The sequence below is a fragment of the Conger conger genome, chromosome 14 (genome assembly GCF_963514075.1).
Source record: "Conger conger chromosome 14, fConCon1.1, whole genome shotgun sequence".
In the NCBI taxonomy this organism is placed as follows: Eukaryota; Metazoa; Chordata; class Actinopteri; order Anguilliformes; family Congridae; genus Conger; species Conger conger.
This window is the reverse complement of record NC_083773.1, coordinates 38,691,728-38,719,227: the sequence shown is the minus strand read 5'-3', so window position 1 is coordinate 38,719,227 and position 27,500 is coordinate 38,691,728. Positions and strand designations below refer to the sequence as shown.

Here is a 27,500-nt window from a genome sequence, read left to right as displayed (position 1 = left end):
TTACGAAGCTTGTCTGGTGTATTGGAACCTATGAAAACCTCCCAAAAATGCAAACCCCACCTTTTGGTCCTCTTGGTTGGCTTAATTGTACCAGGCAAGATCAGTTGAGCACAGAAAAGCATTTGAATCCAAAACAATTGCGTATTTGACCCAGGTCTGGGGGTATTATATGAATCATATTTAGTCGGTCTGCCTCTTTGGTTTGTAATCTTCCGAAGCACTTTGAGATTAGTCCTTGGATTTGCACTGTACAGATAATATGCATTATGATTATGATTATTGTATGTCTTCTATGAGTGCATGCACTCAGTTGGGTGGTTATTAAAGTCCTGGAGGACGGGAAGGGGGATGGTGTGAGAGGCCCATTGTTTGGCTTCTGAGTGTAAGATGGTAACTGCCCTAAAGTCCCATCCACACCAAGAACTATAACAATTACCATGTGAGCATCCACACTGCTGAATGATGATGTTCTGTAAATAGCCTCTTGGCTGTCATTTGTCATTTTTAAACACGAAGCCTGGTAAATTTGGTTGTATTTTTATCAGCTGTCAGTGTTTTCTCGTTCATGTAGCGAGAAGAAATCGCTCTTAAAGTTGTCCAAACAATATCATTCGTCACTGCTGTTGTCGTTGTAGTTCTGATGTGGACACGGCTCTTGAGTTACATATTCATTGTTATGTTTTTGGTGTGTTTCGGCTTTTGGGCCTTAATAATAATGCTGAGAGAAAGTATCCAGGCACTACAGGGGATGCGGGTAGTTCCACGCTTCCTGGCGCTTGTTGTCGACACTCTTTTGGAAACTGCGCCACAGGTCGGCAGTCTGGTCTTCAGCTCTGCGCTCAGCTCTTCTCTCCAGTGCTCCTGAGCTGTTCTCATAATGAATTCTCCCCCGGTCCGAAGCGCTGATCTCAATTATCGTTATTAATCTGCCGACCGCCCCTTATCTGAGGGTGACTTACACGGAGGCCTTGGCAAACACACAGCCCTGCCGAAGAACAGCCAGGTAGCGATACTGTAAAGACATCAGTGGAAAAATATGCGGCTTACAGAATGCCAAGGACAGAACCCCGCTAAGATAAGCCTGCAGCCTGCCTAATGCGTGGTCATGGCTGGTGCTTAAAATGGCCGAAGAGCCAGCTTTCCTAATCTCATAGCACAGAAAGTACCAAACTCTTTCTAAGCCTTTCTCTCTCTCGCTCTTTCTTTCTCTCTCTCTCTTTCTCTCTCTCTCTCTCTCTCTCTCTCTCTCTCTCTCTCTCTCTCTCTCTCTCTCTCACTCACACACACATTCCTCATACACACACTCACACAAGTACTCACATTCCTCATACACACACTCTTTCTCACACACTACCCGCTTTCTTTCTTACTCTTGATGGCTTTTATTGTGGTTTTGTTGTCTATAGTCATGTGGCCCATAGTATTAGATTTAAAGGTTTAGCCTTCCCATCGTACTCTTGCGTTAATGCAGTGTTAAGTACTGGGCTCACCTTCACTCCATCCTCTTCCATTTTAAATGCTTCATTAGCATCATGTATTCAGATATACTGACACATCTTTACAGAAGCAAACGGTGAACATGTTCGGTGAACTAAAAGCACTAAAACGCATCAGATGTTAAATGAACTTGTTCTGTGCCCCTGCAGACCTGGGTTGAAATAATATTTGTTTTGGATTCACATACTTATCTGTGTTCTGTTGATCTTGTCTGGTGCATTTGAGCCTGCAAGGATGAGCAGATGGGTGCGATTTACATTTTTGGGATAATTTCAGAATTGTTCCGATACTCCAGGCAAGCTTCAAGAAAACTTTATTGCTGAAAAGGATTTGAATGCAAAACAAATACTATTTCAACCCAGATCTGTCCCCCCGTTTATCTACATTTGACATTTCATAGTTATTTAGCAGACGCTTTTATCCAAAGCGACTTCCAGTTGATTAGACTAAGCAGAGGACAATCCCCCCTGGAGCAATGCGGGGTTCAGGGCCTTGCTCAAGGGCCCAAAAGCTACACGGCTATAGGCTATAGGCTGCCCCCCATCTAATCTATTCTGTCTGTCTGTCCACACAGGGCCTCGCTGATCCGTAACCATAACAACAACTCCCTCCCGGCGCCCGCGCCCCCCCTGCTCCACACGCCCAAGTCGTCGGAGAGCGACCTGTCCTCCGGCGCGCTGCCCATCTCCAAGCTGCCCCTCCCGCAGCCTGAAGTGGGCACCTCCCCGGGTGGAGTCCAGTCCCGCCTCCTCCAGCTCCGGCCCGCCCCCCTGCTCACGGCCTCGCCCCCCGACGGCCCCCCGCCCTGCAGCTTCAACGGCTGCCCCGGCAACAACAACAACAACGGCGGCGGCGGGGCCAGCCCCGGGGGCGGGGCGTTGCCGGGGGTGCCGGGCGGGGCCGGGCCGGGGGGGGAGCTGGTGCCGGTGGCGTTGGGGAGGAGCGAGGGGGGCGGGGGCATGGGCTTCAGTGTGACGGCCGGGGGGCAGGGGGGCCGGCTGGCGCTGGTTAAGAGGGTTTGGGACAGGCGGCAGTGTCCCTCCCTGCAGGCAGGGGACGCCATCATCAAGATCAACGGCGCCGACGTGCAGAGCCTCAGCTTCGCCCAGGTACAGCCCTTACCCTCACCCAGGTACAGCCCTTACCTTCACCCAGGTACAGCCCTCACCTTCACCCAGGTACAGCCCTCACCTTCACCCAGGTACAGCCCTCACCTTCACCCAGATACAGCCCTCACCTTCACCCAGGTACAGCCCTCACCTTCACCCAGGTACAGCCCTCACCTTCACCCAGGTACAGCCCTCACCTTCACCCAGGTACAGCCCTCACCTTCACCCAGGTACAGCCCTCACCTTCACCCAGGTACAGCCCTTACCTTCACCCAGGTACAGCCCTTAACTTCACAGTATATTTACATATTTACTTCCTTCTGGTCCATTTCTCAAACATGGTAATGAGGTTGGACTGATCTTGGCCAATTATCTTTCCACTCATTCGAACATGCTGATTTACGGGGCTCAGGTTCACCCCAGTCAGAGAACCAAACCAAGCGAGGAGACCAAATCTGAGAACCAAATCAGGAATTCCATTGTTCTCGGTTTTCTCAGGAAGAACATAAAAGCTGACCAGATCACCTTTCTGCTCCTAGCACTTGTTTTAAAGTCCTCTCTGCAAACTATAGTAGTAGAAAAACAAAAATTTGACCGCAGGCCATCTGTTCCTGACTTCTCCATTTGAAGAATGACTCAATTCTTTTCCCCAATACCTTCTTTTTTCATCTTTATTTGCTTCTTTAACTTGGCTTGCACAATTTTTAATTGTGAATGAATTTTTAATTCAACTAGGTAACTGACTCAGCTCTCAAGAGAAATTACTGGAGTTTATTACACCAGTAACTCACTCTTGACTTTCACAGACCAGTTACAGGAGTTTATTGCTCAAAGCTCATCTGGTTTCCTGGATCAGGATATGTTGCCGTTTTCAAGGTGAAAAAAAAAAAAAAAAAAAAAAAACCCAGCAGGGGACCCCAACAGACCCTGTGGCTCTCTAGGCCCTCCTGCTGCCCTGAGTGTTGTCAATATGGGCGGAAGTTAGTGCCAACAGAAATTTTATTTGAATTTAATTTGGTCTTCATAGCGTTCAGTGTTCACTTGTGACTTCAAGATATGCAACTCAAATTCATTTTCTGCAGGCAGTAATTTCTGCCCGTTCAGGAGTTCCCAGTGCGGCAGTAGAGCACAGTTCCTCCACTGCAGCGGCATCACTGGGACGCTCACATTGATATTCATAAGATGCTTCAAATGTAGAGAGACTCAGACTCAGACTCTGGTTCTTGTCCAATAATCAGTTTTGACCCTGAAACCAGCTGAAGCTAGTTAACCGCATGCTGAGCTGCTTTCTGTGTTGAGGTGTCGGGACCCAAACCTACGAGGACCACAGCAGCAGCCCCCAGTGTGGTGGCCAGCATTCAATCAACATTTGTCCTTCCCTGCTATAAAAAAGCGGTTTTGGAACAGGAGGTAGCCGGACCAGTTTAGACCAGCTCCTGACTCGACGTGGTTGACCAGTGCAAACCAGCACCCAGCTTTACATGGTTCGACCAGCTCAAGCTATGTTTTCCAACAGCTGGTAGCTGGTTTATCACTTACTGTAGCTGGTAGCTGGTTTACCACATACCAGCTCAGACAGGGTACCCAGCTAGACCAGTTTTACGACCAGCTTCGCCATGCTGGTTGACCAGCTCATACCCAGCTAGACCAGCTTGACCAGCTCAATTTTCAAGCTGGTCGGGCTGGCATAGCAAGATTTAACAGCGGGGTTATCTTTTACTTAGAAGCAAATGCAAGTTTTAGTGATCGCTGAACTCTCTAAACTGTGTTTCCAAGGAAAGAAAAGTTTCTAAGTAAGAATGATATTGAAATCACAGCTTCATCCTTCCCACCGCTAACACACCGGATTCAAATTCACAGTCTGACTGAAGCTCGGCTGATTAGCAGAATCAGGGTTTTAGCGCTGGGTTACAACACCAGCCTGCGCCCACACCAGCCCTTTATTCATAAGATTGGTCCCTCTGGACAACAGTGTCCACGCTGATGCCACCTCTGCTCGCTGGCCACTGCAGTTTATCTGATTCCCTGCCTTCTGTCTCAGCATCCACTCCTTCTCATATGAATGTTTTTACTAATCTTCTATTTCAGCAAGTAAACCTATAGAGCATGTATAGGAACTGGAGAGGCGGGAGGAGCCAGGAGTTGCCGAAACCAATATGGCATCCAGTGCACCACAACTTCAATTTCCCCATAGGCTATAATGGAGTCACACCCTTCCTTTTTTCTACCTCAGCCGCTGAAACTGGGGAGAAAAAGAACAAGTATTTTCCTAGAAACCTTCATGATTCTTATCAAACCTGGGTGAGAGGGTCAGGTAGAGGGCTTAAGGAATCTTTGAAGCCATCCAAATGGGTTGTTTGATTTTAAAGTGTATAAAATAGGTCCATTATAAGGTTTGTGTTTATTAATTCAACAATCATGTTTAATCTTCATTTTGAATACTTAAATACTGCAAGGAATGGTTAATTCTTGGCAAAGATCAAGCATAGGTCAAGAATACGTGGTAATTTGTCCAGCTTATACTGAAATAATATTTTCAGTTGGATTGTGTGAAGGTAGTTAATCAGTTATTTTGCTTCATTCATCCTGTTCAAAACAAATATTGCTTCTAGGGTCAAGCAAAAAAGCTACAGAGATAAGAAAACAACTTGCAGAACACACAGTCCATTCTAACATTCACAGCTCAACAATATAATATGCAGTATTCCATAAATATTTGCTCAGTTAAGACCTTTGTGAATATGTATTTCTAAATGTGGTGTTCCCAGCCATCAAAAACCTTTCCGCAGCATTAGGAAAGAGTATGGTTATACTCCCATTTGATTGTGAGATTAAATTAAAATATTTATCAAGTACAGCATTTTATGGTTATGGTTCAGCATTTTATAATGTACTTGGATGAATGTAGGCGTTCTGCAGAATTTTGGGTGGGGGTTGTGCTGTGTCTGGGGGGCAGTATGTCTGGTCACGGTGGATATGTTCTGCTTTTGGTGTAGGTCCAAAGAGTGCTGCAGGAACATACCAAACAAGGAGAAGTGGTTCTACTGGTGTATCGGGGAGGTAAGAATCAACAGTATATGGCAAAAAAACAACCAGAATGTGTCGTTTTTATTTTATTTTATGCACATGCATGAATATTTTGTTGATAAAGTGATATGTCCACAGTAAAAAGGGTTAGAGTGTGGCTTAGGCAAGCCATCATAACTGTTAGATATTTATATAATCACACACAAGGGGCAGTTCAAGTATATGAAATAAACTTCTGGACTGTGGGTTTGATGAAGCTGCATGGTTATCACTGTCCCAAAATAATCCCTCTATCTTTCTCTTCCCCTCTCTCTTTCCATTTTCTCTCTCTCTCTGACTCTCTCTTTCTCCCCCCTTCCTCTCCCTGTCCCTCTCCCCCTCCTCCTCCCCCATAGGCTTACTGTCCTCGCCCATCTCCCCCAACTCCTCCAAACGGACCCCTCCCCCTCTCCTCCGGCCCCCCCTGCTCTCCCTCACCTCCGACGGCTCCTCCCCCCCGTCGGACGGCCTGGCGCCCCCCCGCACCGGCCTCACGCCGCCCTCCCCCGCCCTGGAGCCCCCCACCCTGGTGCAGAGCACCAGCTTCCTGGACTCGGTGCCCGTCACGCTCACCCTGGAGCCCCGCGATTGGCTGGGGGCGGAGGAGGCGGGCGGCCGGGCGGAGCGGGGGGCGGCCGCGGGCCCGGCGGGGGCGGGGGCCCGGGGCCCCGAGGACGGCCGGAGCCCGCCGCAGTCCCGCGGCTTCGAGGTGGAGCTGCGGCGGAGGCCGGGCGAGGGCTTCGGATTCGTCATCGCCTCGCAGGACGTGGAGAACGGCAGGGGTGAGTGCGGTCTGGCCGGGGTTCAGGAGCTCGCCGTGAGTCATGCAGGGCAGGGCTCCAAGTGCTGGAGGCGGCTCGGCCAATGAGCTTCCGAGTGACAGGTCCTTTGGCTGGAAACTAATCGGATAACTGCCGTTTTCCCACATGCTCTAGAGCAATGGTTCCCAAACCTTTCCTGGAGTATCTCCAGCCAGTCCAGGTATGTGATGTGTTCCATCTCAAGCACACCTGATGCAACTAACCAAGGGCTTGACTTGTTGTATTAAGTGTCCTTGAGGTGGAACCCATTTAATACATGGACCAGCTGGGGGTCCTAGAGGAGAGGTTTGGGAACCACTGCTCTTGAAGCACAGTCTGGAGTAAAGACTAGTCCCAGCTAACAAATCTTGGTTCCAAGAATCCTCCCTAAATGTTAAGAGTAAACTTTACAAACTTTGTCCAGTTTCCTGGGTTCTGAGTTTTTCTGTTGTAAGGCACATGACAGGAATGTCTCGTGAAGTTTGTCAGTTTTGTGAAGGAAAAAGACCTGGATGGCTCATTCAGAACCACGGGTGATGGTGCATGTGTGAGCCCCAGATTCTTGGATAAAATTCGGACTCTGCCAGTGATGGCGGTAGCTGAGTAGTTGATGATTGCGCCCACCAGGGTATGAGAATTAATTTGGGGTCCGCAGTTCCTCGCTCTTTAGCGACCCCTGCTGGTCGATCAGACGCCCGGAACTACAAGCCGAAGCCGCTTATGAAAGGTGCTCTTCTGACTCTGACTCTTTGCAAGCTTAGCTGTAATCAGCGGTGTGAGAAGAAGCAGGTGGCAACACCATTTGTTTCGGCAGGTGTCCTCACTCTCCCAAATCGGGAGTGGGATTCGCATGAACACGGCTATGGACATTCAAATTTCAATTTGGGTGAGAGTTGAATATGTTCAGTGCCATGTTGGGCACCAGTATTTCATTTTAGCAATGACAAAACAGAATTTGGAGCATTCTCAATATGTCACTGACACGTCCAACATGTTTCGTCATGACTGAAAGATAACCTTCATCGGACAATGCCGGTACAACTGTATGTGACACATCTCAAGCATGTTTCTGTGACTGGTTGTAGCCAATATGGCTGGATCGTTACCCAAACGTTGCTGGAGCATTTGCTGCTGGTTGTGATGGGCTTTCAGGGCTGCGCAGTAGTTCAGATGGGGCTCCCCTGCCCCACTTCCTGCTTCTAACCTGAGCCGTCGATGACCTCGTTCAGCTGGCTGTCCTTCTGTCTGTCACGCGGGGGACAGACCAACGGCTTCTGCCCCTGAGACTTACAGCACAGTTAGCGTATATTTCAGTATAAATGCACTATTTTATAAACCTCCTGTTTATATTGGCAGGTGAAACTGAGTCATCTATCCTATCCAGTATGTCCAGGGCAGGGGATAAATCCAATTTGGGGTTGGAAGAATGTGTATTACTAAGGGCTGGTGAATCACCTCAACATGCTTCACTCCAGGGGTGCATCCCATTATCTTTCACTCCACCCTCCTTAACTCCACTCCTCCACTCCACTCTCCTTAACTCCCCTCCTCCACTACCGCTCCTCCTCTCCAGTGGAAGAATGTGGAGCAAAGGAGTGGAGTTAATGAGTGGAGCAATGGAGTGGGGGGGGGGGGGGGTTGAAGGAAATCCCAACGTGTCCGAACACCGTGTACTGTAACTGTTTATGTTCTTGGCTATTCCTGTCCTGGGCCACAGTGTTTGCAGGTTTAACTCCAGTCCTGGAGGGCCGCAGTGTCAGCAGGTTTAAACTCCAGTCCTGGAAGGCACATTGTGTCTGCAAGTTTAATGTAGCCCATATAGTCCTTGGAGAGGTGTGTAGAGTCTTTAGCCCATCAGTGATGTAAATGAATCACTCCAGCACTGAGACACAGCAGAAGCCAGGCGGAACTACAAGCCTTAAGGACTGGAGTGTCACACCCCTCATTTAAGGCGCAGCAGGTGGCAGTGTGTAGCAATGAGTTTGCTTGTTGTAAAACCCAATGAATAAGAATGGACAGGACAGTACATTACTTGTGATGAACTGTAACATCACCATTTCCCCCCTGACAGTGTATGTAGCCCAGGCAGAGAGCCTCAGCACGTTCAAGGCTGAACGCGGGACATCCAGACATCAGGCAGCAGGACACACTCCGATGGGCTGAGTGGGCTGTCGATGACATCATATACGTGTGTCATCATCTGCAGACTTGGGCTGCATTCCTCCCTCCCTGTGCACTTCATCGGGAAGTCTACATAGAGCTCTGGATAGGGATTTAGTGGTGAAAAGAGAAGACTATTTTGGACACAACAGATTCGAACAGTGTGTGTACCCGGTTGTGGTCCATTGTGGAGAATATTGAGTGAACTAATTACGGTGTCAAATTTGATGCAGAAACTTTGGACACCCTACAAAATGGCCGATTCCCCACATTCTGCACTATATAGTGTATAGGGAGCCATTCTAAATGTAGCCCAGGTGTAATACAGCTATCTGCTGCTGCCTCTGGTGGTTGGGGACAGGCACGATGACTGCTTGGTGTGACCAACCCTGGTCCTGGAGAGCCGGAGGGTGTGTGTGTGGGTGTGTGTGTGGGTTTGGATTTGACTGTGCTTGTGTGTGTTCCATGAAAATCAATGGAAGCTCATTTGTATTGGCAGAGACGATTATTCAGCATGAAGCAAACTAATATTGATGATTAGTGTGCTGTAATGCACCAGAGTGGCGTGAATCTTTGCAGTGCCCTCTCTTTTACACTGAGCAGTGTCACTGAGGAGTGGTCTCTCTTTTACACTGAGCAGTGTCACTGAGGAGTGGTCTCTCTTTTACACTGAGCAGTGTCACTGAGGAGTGGTCTCTCTTTTACACTGAGCAGTGTCACTGAGGAGTGGTCTCTGTTTTACACTGAGCAGTGTCACTGAGCAGTGGTCTCTCTTTTACACTGAGCAGTGTCACTGAGGAGTGGTCTCTCTTTTACACTGAGCAGTGTCACTGAGGAGTGGTCTCTCTTTTACACTGAGCAGTGTCACTGAGGAGTGGTCTCTGTTTCACACTGAGCAGTGTCACTGAGGAGTGGTCTCTCTTTTACACTGAGCAGTGTCCCTCAGGATGGAGCGGTCTCTCTTTTACACTGAGCAGTGTCACTGAGGAGTGGTCTCTGTTTCACACTGAGCAGTGTCACTGAGGAGTGGTCTCTGTTTCACACTGAGCAGTGTCACTGAGGAGTGGTCTCTGTTTCACACTGAGCAGTGTCCCTCAGGATGGAGCGGTCTCTGTTTTACACTGAGCAGTGTCAGTCAGGATGCAGTGGTCTGTTTCACACTGAGCAGTGTCAGTCAGGATGGAGTGGTCTGTTTTACTGTTTTACACTGCACACAAGACTTATTATTACTGAAGTATTACTTTTGCAAAAATGCATTAGGACCATGAGTTAAGGATCTTGAATGTTTTCACCATTAGTTACAATAATAAGATATAGGCACTAGTCTTATGGAGGATCTTATGGCCATGTTATAGCCATGAGTATCACATTCCCCCAAATTCATACGGCGTAACCATAACATTAATATTTAGATCTCTCGCAGTCTCTCACTGCGTGTCTCTCCGTCTCAGTTTCTCTCTCTCTGTCGCACTCTCTCCATTTCTTCATCTCTCTTTTTGTGCTGCAGCTCACCTCCGTGTTTGTATACACACACACACAAACACACACACACTCTCTCTTGCTGTCCTGGCCGTCTTCTTGCTGTGGCTTTCTCCCTAATTAAAATGCTTTCTCTGTGGCTCTGTCTCCCCCACATTCAAGTAGCCCCCCTGCTTCCTTTAGCTCCTCCTACATTAGATGTTTCTTCCCCCAATCCCCCCCGCTCTCCAGTCCCACCCCGCTTACCCTATCCCCGCCCCCTCTGTCCGTCCGCAGTGAGGAGATTCTGTTTAGTGTGCCGCTGTATATTACAGCTCTCTCTCCCTTCTCTCCCTTGCTCTCTCTCTCTCTCTCTCTCTCTCTATTCTCTATCTGTCTCTGTCCCGTTCCTCTCTCTCCCCCGCTCTCTCAGTTTATAATACAGCTTGCTACTGTCAGCCCTGCTCTCCTGGACCGAGAGCGAGAGAGAAGAGGGAGATGCCTGATTTTTGTGCTGTTTTACTGAGCAGATTCTCATGTATTTAGTCTCGGGCACTGAAAGATTGGGCTTCTTTGGAACTGGAACTTGCACACACTCTTGGTCGCTGAGCCATGTTGGAGAGACTGCAGTCTGCGCTGAAAACGGTCAAGGACTCCAAGCGTAATTATTGCCTCTTTGATTCTCCTCAGTAGTTGCAGTGGTGTTTTGTTTTTTTAATTGACGTAGAGCGCTGTGGTAGCGTAGCGGGGTGGCATCCTAGCCTAAGTTTCGTGCCGTTCTGTGTGTTATTTGTGCGGCTGGGGGGGGGTGTTTGTCTGCATGTTTCAAAACACGCGACGGCGTGTACGGTCGTGTGGGAATGTTGTGTTTGCGTCCGCGGCTTTGCGACCCCGCTCATCCCGGGAAATGTGCAGTTTTGTCCCGCTCTCGGGATTAGCGGATGAGCTTTTCTTTAACTTTGCGCTGCTCAGATCTCAGTATTGCAGCAAAAAGCCCCGGGATTATACTCTCCGCACAGAAGGGGTCTTGTTCCCCGGCACTGCCGTGCGTGCCACATTATTCCGTCTGTCACCACAGGTAGCGATGAGAGCTGGTGCCTCCCCTCCGCCCGAGGCTCAGGTTTCTCCCTTTCACTGAGAATGTTCTGGACCAAAACTCCTCCGCCCGACGGTCTCTCACACCGACCTGCTCGCTCCTGGTCGGACCGGTTCCGTGAAAACGTCAGCGCGTGCACCTTGACAAGCGGGATCAGGTCGGCTGTCTGGCACCTGGATCCTTAGACTGCTACCTTTTCCTTCCTGTCTGTTTAAAACATCCTGCCCTAGCTTTTTAAAGTGCATTCCTCCAACTTCCTCGACCTCGAACAATTCAAAGAATGAATTGTTTCTGCAAATTCAGCAATCTTTGCAACTAATTCACCAGACAGATATTCTGAAGAAAGAATGTAGGGCTTGTGTTTATTCTCAAGTTAAGGATTTATTTAATACAGGTCTAAGTTAAGGGCCATTGTTGATTGAGCTCAGGCCTGAGTCTTATCAGTGTTCTTCTATTTGTTTCTCATGGTGTGTAGAACCAGAAATTAGCACACAAGCACCCACAATCCCTGCCTGCATGTCTGACAGATCTCTGTGACCAGATCCCAGATTTCCCTGCTATAAAATCCAGCTATGCCAGCTTGACTAGCTTGAAATTTTAACTGGTCAAGCTGGTCTAGCTGGATATGAGCTGGCCAGCTAGGATGGCCCAGCTGGCCATAAAGCTGGTCTGGCTGGGTATGAGCTGGTCGACTGGCTAGTGCTGGTAGCTTGCCTGTTTGAACACATAGCTTGTGGTCATCAAACCATGTCTGAACTGGTCAACCATCTGCCAGCTGCTTCAAAAACCTAGCTTCAGCTGTTTTCAGCAGGCTGTCTCTGTAACCGCATCCCAGGAGATCTCCGAGACAAGATCTCAGGTGATCTTTGTGACCTAGTGCTAGCAGCCATATCCCCATTCACATGGGAGTGTCAGTGTTGGTCATCACATTCCAGAAAGGTGTTGGTAGAGTTCGTCAGTACTGGCAGGAGGGATGTTGGTGGCTCAGCTGGTCAGTACTGGCAAGAGGGATGTTGGTAGCGCTGGTCAGTACTGGTTGGAGGGATGTTGGTAGAATTGGTCAGTACTGGCGGGAGGGATGTTGGTAGAGTTGGTCAGGACTGGCAGGAGGGATGTTGGTAAGTTGCTCAGGACTAGCAGGAGGGATGTTGGTAGAGTTGGTCAGGACTGGCAGGAGGGATGTAGGTAGAGTTGGTCAGTACTGGCTGGAGGGATGTTGGTAAGTTGCTCAGGACTAGCAGGAGGGATGTTGGTAGAGTTGGTCAGGACTGGCAGGAGGGATGTTGGTAGAGTTGGTCAGGACTGGCAGGAGGGATGTTGGTGGCTCAGCTGGTCAGTATTGCACTTATTGCACCAACCAACTTTATTTAACCTGATGGGGTCAGTGTGCTTGGGTTTGGGTGAATTCAACCATAGTGCTCACAGTGTGCGTGTGTGTGTGTTAGGGTTGGCTGATGCCATGGTTTTCACTGGTAAATTACATTTTCTAAAATTATTTGTATATGTATGGTTTACGGTCTGATGGGGAAATATAATGCCCCCCCCCCCCCCTCAGAAAGGTTTCAATAGCAAGCACGACCCCCCCAGTCCATCATCATGTCCCAACTGCACCCCTTCTCCCCCCACCTCATTCATATGTTGTCCAGCTTTCACAAATTCAAAATCTGGCAGCCCTAGTGTGAGCATGTGTGCACTTGCGTGTGTGTGTGTGTCTGTCTGTGTGTGTGTGTGTGTGTGTGTGTGTGTGTGTGTGTGTGTGTGTGTGTGTGTGTGTGTTAAATCAACAGTGACCTCCTCCTGATCAAAGTCATGGTTTAACTCCCAGCCCATATTATTGTCAGGGTGAACTGACCTGATCACTGAGCAGGGATTTCGGGACAGTGATTATGTTCCGAGAAGGCCAGTATTCAGATTAAAAAATATATTAATTTTTCATAGATCTCTGAGGCAGAAACTTACATGGAAAGCTGGACCGTATTACTGGAACTGTCTATTACAGAAGTGTTAAGACTTCTACCTATGAACATTGACTGCTGTTCTCACATTATGCAGAATATTCAGGTAAATATCCCACATTTTTTTCTGAATGAAATTGCCAAAGAATACACCATCCTTTAGGATTAAGGGATTTCTGTTTAGCTGATTCTGAGACAGTGTCACCTTGGAAATAGCATACACTGCAGAAATAATACCGTACAAGTGCCTGTGATATCACCCACTGGCTAGTGAAAAGCATTTTGAAGTTTTCGGGCGCCTCCATGTACAATTCGGAGCTGTGGTTTGCATGGAAAATGTTTGTACAGTCTAACACAGGGTCCTGTACAGTCAGGCTCCATACAGTCTAACACAGGATCCTGTACAGTCAGGCTCCATACAGTCGACAGGCTTCTGCTCAGTCAGGCTCCATACAGTCTAACACAGGGTCCTGTACAGTCAGGCTCCATACAGTCTAACACAGGGCCCTGTACAGTCAGGCTCCATACAGTCTAACACAGGGCCCTGTACAGTCAGGCTCCATACAGTCTAGCACAGGGTCCTGCACACTCAGGCTCAGTGCAGGGCTAGCACAAGGTCCTGCACACTCAGGCTTTGTGCAGGCTAGCACAGAGGAGGCACAGGCTTGCTAAAGAGGAATTTGAACAGAAAGGCGGTGTGTGATTCCTTTCGGGTGCCAAGTTCCCGTCACTCCCACGCCCGTCACCCTTGACAGGTCTGACAGTGCCGTTGAGCTCCTGCTGCAGCATGGATCCCCTCAGCTGCCAGGCACAGTCCCTGCTTCCAAATAATAAGAATAATCCCCCCCCACCCCTTCTGTTGACTGAATTTCGGACTAGACGTTAACCGCCTTTCAGATGAGAAGTTAAACTGAGGCCCTGACTCTCTGCGGTCATTAACGATCCCATGGCACTGATCGCAAAGCAGGGGATTCCCCCTAAATTCCCAACCTGGCTCTTTCAACCCGCCACCTAATCATCTCCTGATTTAATTGGCAAAAAAAAAAAATTCTGTCCCTCTCCGCATCAGCTGGTGTGTCGTGGCTGTTCTGGCCCAAAATGGCTGCCTTGCATCACCCCGGTGGGTGCTACACATCAGTGGTGGTTAAGGCGAGTTTCCCCCTCAGCACTGTATACAGCTTTGAGTGTCTAGAAAAGCCCATGAATGCAATGATCTATCTATCTAAAGCAGCCCCTCTGCAGGCCAGCGTGTTGGGTTCAGTTCAGGTGAGTTTGCTGCAGGGGGATGGGACGGCCTTCAGGAGGGTCCCAGGGTTCATAGGGGAGGGGCTGTGTTTAACACCCGCCCTCCGGAGGCGGCACTGCCACACAGAGGCAGGGAGACCTCGCGAGGTGAGGAGCTGGTCTCTGTGGTTACAAAAATGATTGAGATCATGTGGGGGAGAGCGAGGGGGGGATTGTGTGCTCCTCAGTGAATGGGGGGAACTTCCTGCGTCTGATTTGATTTGACAAGTGTCAGTTTTGGCAGTTGGCAGTGAGGTTCTGCTCCTGGGATGTGAATCATCTGCCCGGACCGGGATTTGAATATGGCTTAGGAAACCCAAACATAAGGAATCTGTACACACCGTATGCTTCTGAAGTTTAAACTCAACTGGACACGGTTAGATGTCAGATAGGAAAACAACACAATGCGCGACTGACACCTACATTCTCTGAGATTTTCTGCTCAGCCCTGCGTGAAGATGCGATTAGCATCGCCACAGGGGTCAGGAGATCCCCGCGAAGAGTAATGATGATGATCCCTGTGTGTGTGTGTGTGTGTGTGTGTGTGCGCATGTGTGTGTGTTTGTGATGAGCTATCATTTCCACCCAAGCCATCCCTCAGCCCTCGGCACAATCTGGGCTAACACTCTCAGGACAACCTTGGAACATTCACAAGGAGTTGTGTGTGTGGGTGTGTGTGTGTGTGTGAGATTGTGGATGTGCGTGTGCGTGTGTGTGTGTCACCGCGCCTTTAAAACTGCATCCATTCCCATAGGTACACTGTTCTCTGGTTTTATAAGAAAATCAGCTGGTACTGTAGGTTGTACCGAACATATTTGTTGTACCGGACTTCTTCTGCAGACTTTGGCTGTCTTTGGCTAGCTTGCTTCTGGCTATCCAGCTAATCCCAGACAGCTTGATCAAGTTTTTGTCAGAAAAGTTGTTTATTATTTAATATGTCACTTCATTTAATGAAATGCAAACATTACTTTCTTTGGAAAATGGGAAATCTCAAATTTGCTCTTTTCTACTTTTTATAAAAATATAAAAAAATAAATTATATTTTCTAGGGTGCCTAAGACTTACTTACCTAAGACAGTACTGTACCTTTTGCACCAATGGGCTACATCTGTGCAAATTCTATGCATACTACGGCGTTGACGTAAGTGAAACTTTCTGACTATTGTCCTTTAAAACAGAAGCCTGTGGACATGGCGCTTCCTGTTTATATATTGCATAACCAGCACCCTTTCACACGCCACAGAAATCCTCCCAACAGGGACGTGTATGGAGATAGTGAGTTGATTGAACGCTTTCGTTTCAGTACAGTTGAGCTGGTTGAATTAATTTACAAGCTCTGACATGAATTACAGCATGTGTCTGTATGTGATGCGCTGTCTCCATTGCAGTTGCTAAAAGCAGCGCTACTATGTTATGCTAACGGCACTTTTCATGATACTTTAGGGGATATGATTAATATCAATAAATCAAGCGGTAGCAGTATTGTAGCCTAGCAACACACACTGCCTAGCAATATTCGCATGATGTATCAATGTGAACATGCATTGTCTATGCTGGACTTAGTCTACACTAGTGATATTTTTAGATGGCCATGTTGGTTGAGCATCACATACCCAGCTAGACCAGCTTCATGACCAGCTTGACCAGCTCAGTTTTCATGCTGGTCAAGCAGACATAGCTGGAATTTTCAGCAGGGAAGACCAACATTTTCACTTTTTCACTGAGCTGGTGCAAACGGACCCAGAGGGAGCCCTCTACACACATACTGAGCACACCTCTTTTTAAAATGGCCCATTTGTCATCGATTCCCACGCACCTTTGCAGTTGTTAAAGCCCCTCCACGAGGGGTGATCTCTCTGAGGCGTGCTCTGCTTGCTTGGCCAGTGGTTAATGTTTGATATAATGGTTAAAGGGAGAGTGTGTGCGCACTGTGAAGGTCACGCTGGGGTGAAGATTAGATCTCCAATGTCCTATGAATGTCTGAATGAGTCTGTAGTCCCTACGAATGGCTAAATGAGTCTGTAGTCCCTACGAATGGCTAAATGAGTCTGTAGTCCCTATGAATATCTGAATGAGTCTGTAGTCCCTATAAATGTCTGAATGAGTCTGTAGTCCCTATGAATGTCTGAATGAGTCTGTAGTCCCTACGAATGGCTGAAAGAGTCTGTAGTCCCTACGAATGGCTGAACGAGTCTGTATTTCCTACGAATGGCTGAATGAGTCTGTAGTTCCTATTCATTTTTGAATGAGTCTGGGAAGAGTTTTGGTTGCATTTACTCTTGTATAACATCCGTCTCTAATGCGTCTCAGAATACCTCCTAATGTGGTTTGGGCAGTTGAATTTGAATATATTTGTCATGCTTCTTGGGTGCATTTACACCTGCATCTTTATGTGAAAAAACCCTGTCTGGATATTATAAGACGTGTGTGTGTGTGTGTGTGTGTGTGTATATGTGTATATGTGTGTGTGTGTGTATGTGTGTGTATGTATATATATGTATGTGTGTGTGTGTGTGTGTGTGTGTGTGTGTTGGGGGGGTGATGTAGGCCAGCACAGGATAGGGCTGTGTTGTGTGTGTGTGTGTGTGTGTGTGTGTGTTGGGGGTGATATGTAGGTCAGCACAGGATAGGGCTGTGTTGTGTGTGTGTGTGGGTGTGTGTGTGTTGTGAGTTAATGGCACCCAGCTCGTTTGAGCCACATTATTGACTTTACTGCTCTGGCTCTGGAGAACAAGGCCACAGCCCCAGGAAAAGGGGAGGAGGGAAAACAACAGAGGGGTGGAGGGAGAAGAGGAAAAAGAGGAGGAATAATATTATTTCAGGGAGGAAGATAAATATTCCTTATACTGATAACGGTGTTATATTAACTTTTTGAAGTGGTCTGCTAGAAAGTGGCAGTGTTAGTGTGGTTTTGTGTGTGTGTTTGTGTGCACGTGTGTGTGTTTACGTGCCTGCTTGCATGTGTTATATGCGATTGTCAGTGTGCGCTTGTGAGTATTGTTGTGTGTAAGCAGAACTGGTCGCAGTGGAGAGCTTTGTAGAATGGAACAGTAGAAGGATGTCCTGTGTCCTGTTTGAAGAGATGTTCCTGTTCCTCACTCAGGAACCAGCTGATTCCTGCGTTTCTGAACTATAAAGCCCTTTGTAGCCCCAAATTCAAACACACTTTTGTTTGCAGAACAAGCACTGAAGTACACTGCTGGCATAAACAGCAAGCCCCCCCCCCAGCCCGTTCTCCCCTCCTCCCTCCCTACCTGCCTCTCTCCATCACTAGTTAAGGATCTTATGGCCACGCAGTAATGAGTTGTGTCCATGCGTATCACGTTCCCACAAAAGAATATGATGTGGCCATGACATCAATATTTCTCTTCCCTTTAAATCTCCTCCACGGCACTGTTCATTACGTCTACAAAATGTCACCTTTTTGGGTCAAGGAAGGAGTATGGAGGGGACTCTCAATTCTCTCTCTCTCTCTCTCTCTCTCATGTCTCTCTCTCTCTCTCTCTCTCATGGTCTTATGGGTCTCCTTCTCTATATCTCTCCCTCTCTCTCTCTGTCTCTCTCATGGTCTTATGGGTCTCTTTCTCTATATCTCTCCCCCTCTCTCTCTCTCTCTCCCTATCTCCCTCCCTCTCTCTCACTCTCTCTCTCTCATGATCTTATGGGTCTCTTTCTCTATATCTCTCCCCCTCTCTCTCTCTCTCTCTCTCTCTCTCCCTATCTCTCTCGCTCTCTCTCTCATGATCTTATGGGTCTCTTTCTCTATATCTCTCCCCCTCTCTCTCTCTCTCTCTCTCTCTCCCTATCTCTCTCGCTCTCTCTCTCATGATCTTATGGGTCTCTTTCTCTATATCTCTCCCCCTCTCTCTCTCTCTCTCTCTCTCTCTCTCTCTCTCCCTATCTCTCTCGGTCTCTCTCTCATGATCTTATATGGGTCTCTTTTTCTATATCTCTCCCCCTCTCTCTCTCTCTCTCCCTATCTCTCGCTCTCTCTCATGGTCTTATGGGTCTCTTTCTCTATATCTCTCCCCCTCTCTCTCCCTATCTCCCTCCCTCTCTCTCTCGCTCTCTCTCATGGTCTTATGGGTCTCTTTCTCTATATCTCTCCCCCTCTCTCTCCCTATCTCCCTCCCTCTCTCTCACTCTCTCTCTCATGATCTTATGGGTCTCTTTCTCTATATCTCTCCCCCTCTCTCTCTCTCTCTCTCTCTCTCCCTATCTCTCTCGCTCTCTCTCTCATGGTCTTATGGGTCTCTTTCTCTATATCTCTCCCCCTCTCTCTCCCTATCTCCCTCCCTCTCTCTCACTCTCTCTCATGATCTTATGGGTCTCTTTCTCTATATCTCTCCCCCCCCTCTCTCTCTCTCTCTCTCTCTCTCTCCCTATCTCCCTCCATATCTCCCTCTCTCTCTTTCTCTTATGTGTCTATTTCTCTCTTTTTCTGTTCTTAGTGAACTTTTTAAAGTGTCATTTCCGCTCTTATTTTCACTCCGACTTCATTTCTCCTGTCGGTCTGGTCTGTGCCTGATGCATGAAATGCACCGGAGCATGAAACTCCACAATCTCTCTCCCTCTCTCTCTCTCTCTCTCTCTCTCTCTCTCTCTTCGCTCTCTCTCTCTCCCCCCTCTCCCTGTCTTTCAATTCTGTTCAAATTCAATTCAATACGCTTCATTGCCATGAAATACATATATTAATATTGCCAAAGCATTACATACTAACAATATTTGTTAGTTAATATAGTACAGTTTGTTGTATTTCTATGTGTACAGCAGTTACTATCTCGCTGGGTGGTTGCTCGCTGTGCCTGTGTTGTGACAGGCTGAGAGATTGTGCTGCGATTGGGGCTGTTGACCCTTCTCCCAGACGGACTTGGAGCTTTTCCTCATTCATCAGGGGAGGAAATAGATTCATAAATGTAGAAAATTTGCTGAAATGTGTTTCTCTGGCTTCAGAATATTTCTCACAGTCTGGGAGGAATTGCATCTCTGTCCCTTCCTCTCTTGTCCTTATAGTGCACACATAAATGTTCATCCTTGCGGAACCATTAGTTTTTATGCCTTCTCTTCCCTTTTTTGGTTCTTTTCTTATGTCCACCCTTTTCAGTTGCTAGGGTGTGCTCACTAAGACCGTTGTTCAGGATCTGCCTCTGCTCTGTACTGCATCTCTGACTAGTCAGGATCTGTCTCTGTACTCTATCTGACAGAAAAGAGATATACTCCCTGTGTGTGTTCTCTGTATATGATTTGGCACTGGTACGCCAGTGTTCCAAACCTATGGTTTTGATTTGTCTGGCTTGGTTGGCTCTGACTGGCTGTTGTTAGCAGTGTTGACCTGAAGCTGGTTTGTGTTCGAAAGGGTTAGTTTAGATACCAGTTGACTGGGGGGACATTATCCTGGACTGACCTTGTTCTCTGGGCTAGTTTTTAGATGTTCAATAAAATGCGGTGCCCTTTTCTGGATTTGAATAAGCATTAGATATCTGCCTCATTCAGCACTGCATGCATTATTTGCAGTATCCTTATGTAGCTGATCAGATTATGTAGCTGAACCAGACCTGGGTCAAATATGTAATTGTTCTGGATTCAAACACTTTTCTGTGCTTGATTGATCTTGCATGGTGCAACTGAGCAAAGTATTTGAATCCAAAACAATTACGTATTTGACCCAGGTCTATACCTCTCACTCTTTCTCTCTTGCTCTCAAGTCAATGTTCTTGTTCACTTTGATGTATTGCCATTAAAATTGAGAGTGCACGGTCCTGGTGAGAGAGTGCACGTTCCTGGTGAAAGTGTGTACAGCCCTGGTGAGAGAGTGTGTACAGCCCTGGTGAGAGTGTGTATAGCCCTGGTGAGAGAGTGCACGGTCCTGGTGAGAGAGTGTATAGCCCTGGTGAGAGTGTGTATAGCCCTGGTGAGAGCGTGCACGGTCCTGGTGAGAGAGTGCATGGTCCTGGTGAGAGAGTGCACGGTCTTGGTGAGAGAGTGCACGGTCCTGGACTGACTCTCTCACCAGGACCGTGCACTCTCTCACCAGGGCCATGGACACTCAGGACATAGTCAGCAGTTTGTGGGCTGTGTTCAGTGCATTCATTGGGCGCCTCACTCCTGCCTCACCTAGCTACACCCATCATGGCCAAGTTTAGCATAGACCCGGCGGCTCTCCAGGACCTGGTTGGAGGCCCCTGGTCTAAATGCATCAGAAATCATGTTTCGTTGGCCCAGATTTCTCTCTCTCTCACACACACACACACACACACACTCAGAAAAAGCACAACATTTATTTTATTTAACACATGCACAACACCCACACACATTTGTCACGTTTTGGCACATTTCTCGCATTCTCCGTGGCTGTCATTGTTCATAGTTCAGAGCCATATTGGCTCAGAAAATCTCAGGATTGCCTGCAATGTCAAGTTAATGATTGAATCGATTAGCATAAGTCCCCATATTCACCGTGTTGCTTTTTGCTACAGGATCATGTTCTCAGGCCCCAGACGTGGATAAATTGTTTACTCTAATCCTAAACCGGGCTCTGTGGCTGTAATCCATGCTACTGGGAGGCTACTGATGTAAGCCTGTAGCATAGTGGCTAAAGCCCAGTCTCCACCAAACAGCCAGGACGAGCCGAGACAAGACTAGAGAAATTTCGGAACGTCTCTGGAACATCCGCGAGTATGGATTTGGCAGTCCACACCAAAGCGGCAAGTAAAAAATAAACCCGAGTTAACTGTAACGTTAAATCACTAATTGTTCTAAAACTCTGGGCTTAAGACTTGACATGCTCAAGATTTGGGAATGGCAGCCGATGTTCTATAAACTGGACAGTTCACGCCGAGAAAACGTTCTTCTAAAGATTTCTAAAACCGTCTCGTCGCGTCTCGTCTTGGCTTTTTGGGGGAGACTGGGCTTAAGGTATGTGACCGGGACATGCAAGGTTGGTCGTTCAATCCCCGGTGTAGCCACAATAAGTTCTGCACAGCTGTTGGGCCCTCGAGCAAGGCCCCTAACCCTGCATCGCTCCCTGGGTGCCACACTGTGGCTGCCCACAGCTCCCAGGATGGGTCAGATGCGGAGGACAAACTACCCCACAGGGTTCAATAAAGTACATCTTCTAAATGGAAAGTTTTGGTTCCAGGGTGTGTTGTGTCGCAGTTCTAGCCAGGGTGAGCAGTTTCCCTGGAGGGCAGTGTGTTCACAATGCAGTGAGAAACTACAAGAATGGCAATTACAGTCGGAAAGCCCATAGAAATATGGCAAGCCCGAAACCGAAATGCAGGACACATCAAGGTTTCCCCTGACTGAGTCGGGATGGGTGACAAGGCCTGGAAATGCAGGCCTGTCTCAGGAAAAACTGCATTTTCATGCTCTTATGATTATTTAAATTCCTGTCATTTTACCCTCTGCTCCTCATCCTCTTGTCAGACTGTCACTGCCAATAAGAATCTGTTCTTAATTACTGTTAAGTAAAAATAAAAACCAAGAAAACCCTATGCATTGCACGGTTCTGCGTATGAGGAAATGCATGCAGTGTTTCATAGCAGAGAAGGGGCATCATGGTGACTGTAATTTAGTCAGATGGCATTCCTTTTGTCTTTATTTTATCTAAATTTAAACTCTAAACTGTAGAGTTTATTTCATTTTATGTTTCTGTTATGTGGCTTTAGCTTGCATGGTTGTTTATTATTTTAACGTTTGAAGCAAATAAAGATGATGATGATGATTGATTATTATTATTATTATTATTATTATTATTATTATACTGAGAGGTATTGTAGTACTGGCCTGTATGACTGGGGAGACTTGCATCTGTTTAGAATCCCTGGCCACTCTCGGGACTGTCAAGGGCAGAAAGATGTTTAGAAATCCTCTCTCATTGAAACCATGTTCTGTGTACTTTCCCATCTGTCAGGCAGCTGAGCGGAAGCTCAGGTAGTTATTTTTACAGCCATAAGTCACACGGCGGCGTTGGAAAGAGAGAGGATGAGAGTGTGAGAGAGACAGAGAGAAAGAGTTAGTGAGCCAGTCAGAAGTGGTGAGAGAGAAAGGAGAAAATTAAGGATCGCTTCCGTGCTGTAAAATCCAGCTATGCCAGCTTGACCAGCTTGAAAATTCAGCAGCTGGTCATAAAGCTGGTCTAGTTGGGTATGAACTGGTCAACCAGCATGGCCAAGCTGATCATAAAGCAGCTAGTGCTGGTAGCTTGTCTGTTTCAAAACATAGCTTGAGCTGGTCAAACCATGTGGAGCTGAGAGCTAGTCTGAACTGGTCAACCAGCTGCCAGCTGTATGGTTTGTGGGGTGTGTATACAGACATCTACCTGCGAGTGCACCTGGGAATTTTCATCATTTGGGATGTGGGTTGTTTTGGAGAATCAGGTTTGGCCCATTGAGCTCCTGTCTTTAGAGGTGGGAATGAGGCTGTGACCCTTCGTTCTGACCCTGGCTCCCCCCCCTGCAGCGGCGTCCCTGCTGCCCCACCGGTTCGTGACGGTGCGGAGAGGCAGCCCTGCAGCCCGGAGTGGGCAGATCCGCCCGGGGGACCGGCTGGAGGCGGTGGAGGGGCGTTCTGTCGTCACCCTGCCCCACCGTGACCTCGCCCAGATCCTGCGCCAGGCCGGAAACACCCTGCGCCTCACCATCATCCCCCGATCCAGTGAGTTACATACACGTACTGTACACTTATACACACTTATATACACGTACTGTACACTTATACACACACTTATACACACTTATATACACGTACTGCACACTTATACACTTATACACACATATACACTTATATACATGTACTGTACACGTATACACTTATGTATACATACACATACACTATACACTTGCATACACATACTGTACATGGATACACTTATACACTTATATATACATCAGTGGAGGCTGGTGACTTCCAGAATTGAGGAGGCCATTTTTTTCCGCTTGCTCACTTCACTCGCGATGGAATGTTCCCTGTTCTCTTATCTGTCTTTGTGCTGGCCAAAGGCATACTATTTGGAGTGTAAGCTACAGTCAGAAAGTTCTGGCTGATGAAATTCATTGTGCAGAGCTTAGCCTTGTGCCTTCCTGAAGAAATGACATTGCTGTAAGTCTATGAGCCTGCCTGATAATTAAGCTGAGAAATGACATTTGGATGTAATATAAATGTGTAAAAGGCAGGAATTTTAATTATGTAGTTAAAAACAATTTTGTTTAGCTTACATTTTTCATTCTTCTACAGCTTCAACATGTAATCACCAATTTAATCAAGTTTAGCATATAAAAAAGATAAGATAACACTTTCTTTATCATATGTAGTTTTATTCAATATATTTAATATAAAATATGTAAAAATATGGTTCCAGTTGGCTTTATCTAACGTTAACGTTATCCACTAGAGGGCAGCACTCTATTCGTATTTAGAGTGAATTTCCTCACAGAGCAACAATTCGGTAATTTGATATGGAAGATTATTAAATTGACTTGTAATAAAACGAAATGGACTACATTAAAAATAAAACTGTTCAATAAATCCCAAATGGTGTCTAACATGACCTATTGAATGTCATTCTCACTCCCTAGTATCTGGAATCTGCATATCTCCAGCCCAAGATCTCAAATTGCGCTAGAATCTCGCCGACTTCCGAGGTAGTTTTAAGCAAAAGTGTTTGGCCAAATGAGCTATAAACTCCAGGGATGATAGCCAGGGGTGTTCTCTGAAAAGCACAAGTTGATAGGACACTCGTAGCCACTATGGCGAGTGTTTGTTTGACTGAAGTGACTAGCGAATTCTCAAAATGGCTTCTGTGTTGAATAGAAAGGAAAGGATAGTTGATTCCAAATGAACCAGTAGCATGTGATTGGACGAACAAAATGTCAATCTTTGCCCTGGACACAATGCATGGTGAGGCCAGGCCTCCGTTGCCCACCCATTTTCAGTGATCTGGCCAATCACATATTGGCATGAAAAAAAATGCATTACATTGACTTCTATGAGAATCTGATTTCCTAGGGGAGGCCTGGCCTGGCCTGGCCTCCCTTAATACAAACTGATAGGGAAATCTGGCCTGTTGCTTTACAATTGCAATATTGGGTTTTAGCCATGGGAAAATTTAGATTTATGAACAAAACTAAAATAATATGAATATAAAAAATAAAAAATATGTTTTTTGTTAAAATAAATAAATAAAATAAATATATTTATTGTTTTTTTTAAATCTCTCTCTTCTCTCAAATTATTGGGGAGGCCAGGCCTCCTCCACCTCTATGGAGGAGCCTCCACTGATATACATATACACTTTTATACACCTATATACTATACACACACCCTGCGCCTCACCATCATCCCCTGATCCAGTGAGTGTACAATTATACACTTATATACCCATACACTATACACTTATATACACATACTGTACACATATACACTGACATACACTTATATACACATACAAGTATACACGTATATACTATACACACACCCTACACCTCACCACAATTATTTGATCCCTTGCTGATTTTGTAGGTTTGCCCACTTACAAAGAATGGCACTGTGTAGAATTTTAATCATAGGTACATTTTAACATTGAGAGACAGAATATCACAAAATAATCCACAATAACAACATCATATAAATTTTATATCATATTTTCACATGAAATATGTATTTGATCCATAGAACAATAGGACTTAATACTTGGTGGAGAAACCTTTGTTGGCAAGCACAGAGGTCAGACATTTGTTGTAGTTTTTCACCAGGTTTGCACAGATCTTGGGAGGGATTTTGGTCCACTCCTCTTTGCAGATCCTCTCCAGATCCTTAAGGTTCCGAGGCTGTCGCTTGGCAACTCGAAGCTTCAGCTCCCTCCACAGATTTTCAATGGGATTTAGGTCTGGAGACTGGCTAGGCCACTCCAGGACCTTAATATGCTTCTTTTTGAGCCACTCCTTTGTTGCATTGGCCGTATGTTTTGGGTCATTGTCATGTTGGAAGACCCATCCACGACCCATTTTCAGTGCTCTCACTGAGGGAAGGAGGTTGTTGCCCAAAATTTCCTGGTACATGGCCCCATTCATCCTCCCCTCGATACGGTGAAGTCGTCCTGTCCCCTTAGCTGAGAAACACCCCCAAAGCATAAGGTTTCCACCTCCATGCTTCACAGTGGGGATGGTGTTCTTGGGGTTGGACTCAGCATTTCTCTTCCTCCAAACACGGCGAGTCGAGTTGATGCCAAATAGCTCTATTTTGGTCTCATCTGACCACATCACCTTCTCCCAAGCCTCCTCTGGATCATCCAGGTGTTCTCTGGCAAACTTCAGACAGGCCTGTACATGTGCCTTCTTCAACAGAGGAACCTTGCGCGTGCAGCAGGATTTTAATCCTTCACGGTGTAGTGTGTTACTGATGGTTCTCTTCGTGACTGTGGTCCCAACTGCCTTCAGGTCATTAACAAGCTCCTCCTGTGTAGTACTGGGCTGATCCCTGACCTTTCTCATGATCATTGATATCCCACGAGGCGAGATCTTGCGTGGAGCCCCAGACCGAGGGAGATTGGCGGTGACTTTGTGTTTCTTCAATTTTCTAATAATTGCTCCAACAGTTCTTAACTTCTCACCAAGCTGCTTGCTTATTTTCTTGTAGCCCATCCCAGCCTTGTGCAGGTCTACAATTTTGTCCCTGATGTCCTTAGACAGCTCCTTTGTCTTGCCCATGGTGGAAACATTGGAATCTGATTGATTGTGTGGACAGGTGTCTTTTATACAGCTACATAACGATGTAACAAGTTGACACAGGTGTTTTGGGTAATGAGTTGAGATTAGGAGTGCTTCTTAATGGAAAACAAACTGGGCTGTGGGAGCCAGAATTATTGCTGATTGGTAGGGCATCAAATACTTATTTCATGCAAAAATACGATAATAAATTTATAAAATTTATATGATGTTGTTATTGTGGATTATTTTGTGATATTCTGTCTCTCAGTCTTGAAATTTACCGATGATTAAAATTCTACACAGTTCCATTCTTTGTAAGTGGGCAAACCTACAAAATCAGCAAGGGATCAAATAATTATTGCTCGCACTGTATATATACATACATGGATACACTTATACATGCTTATACGCTTACTTCCCTCCACTGGCTGCCTGTCATGGCTCGCATCAAATTCAAAACATTGGTGCTAGCCTTCCAAGCAGTTAAAGGGTCTTCCCCAGCTTATCTACAAAAAATAATCAGACCCTACACCCCTGCCAGACCTCTTCGTTCAGCCTCCACAGGCCGCTTGGCACCTCCCCCTCTCAGAACCTCCACCTCACGCTCACGACTACTGTCTGTTCTGGCTCCACGGTGGTGGAACGAACTCCCCGTTGAGGTCAGAACTATAGAATCTCTCCCCACCTTGAAGCGCAAGCTGAAGACGCACCTCTTCAAGCAGCACCTCTCCCCATCCCTCCCTACCTCCCTGTAAACCTTAATTGTTGTCTCTGTGACTTGCTTTGTGTATCGGTATTTTTAGTTGGCTAGGTAAGCAGTGTTTGGATAGTTAACTTTGGTGACTTTTGCTCTGTTTGTTTGTTTGTTTGTTCAAAAAAAAATTTCAAAAAAAAATTGGCCCTTCTCCTTATCTTTGTTGTACAGGTAGCAGTTGAAATTGTACTTACCTCTAGGGTCTTTCAGCGAACTTATCCCTGGTTATGGGTATGCACTTTGTTGTACGTCGCTCTGGATAAGAGCGTCTGCCAAATGCCAATAATGTAATGTAATATACACACTTATATACACGTACTGTGCATGTACACACATATACACTTATATACGCATACATGGATACACTTAGACATATATACTATACACACACCCTGTGCCTCATACACAAACACACACACACACACACAAACATACACACATATACACATACACATACACACACACACACACACACATACACACATATACACACACACACTAACACACACATACACACACACACACACACACATACACACATATACACACACACACACACACACACACAACCCTTATCTACAAGCAGCACTAACCCTGCGCCTCCTTCCTCCCAGGC

At 46.6% G+C, this 27,500-nt stretch overlaps 1 protein-coding gene across 1 annotated transcript in view; it reads left to right on the top strand.

Moving 5' to 3' along the window:
• The window catches only part of LOC133109475 (membrane-associated guanylate kinase, WW and PDZ domain-containing protein 1-like), a 78,467-nt gene that overhangs the window by 40,166 nt on the left and 10,801 nt on the right, over positions 1 to 27,500 (top strand). Inside the window, exons 10-14 of the mRNA XM_061218798.1 lie at positions 2,072 to 2,606; positions 5,603 to 5,666; positions 6,029 to 6,454; positions 22,886 to 23,095; positions 27,499 to 27,500. The exon at positions 27,499 to 27,500 is cut by the window's right edge and continues 75 nt beyond it. Of these exons, the coding sequence (XP_061074782.1) occupies positions 2,072 to 2,606; positions 5,603 to 5,666; positions 6,029 to 6,454; positions 22,886 to 23,095; positions 27,499 to 27,500 (1,237 nt within the window). The remainder of the gene's footprint in view (positions 1 to 2,071; positions 2,607 to 5,602; positions 5,667 to 6,028; positions 6,455 to 22,885; positions 23,096 to 27,498) is intronic.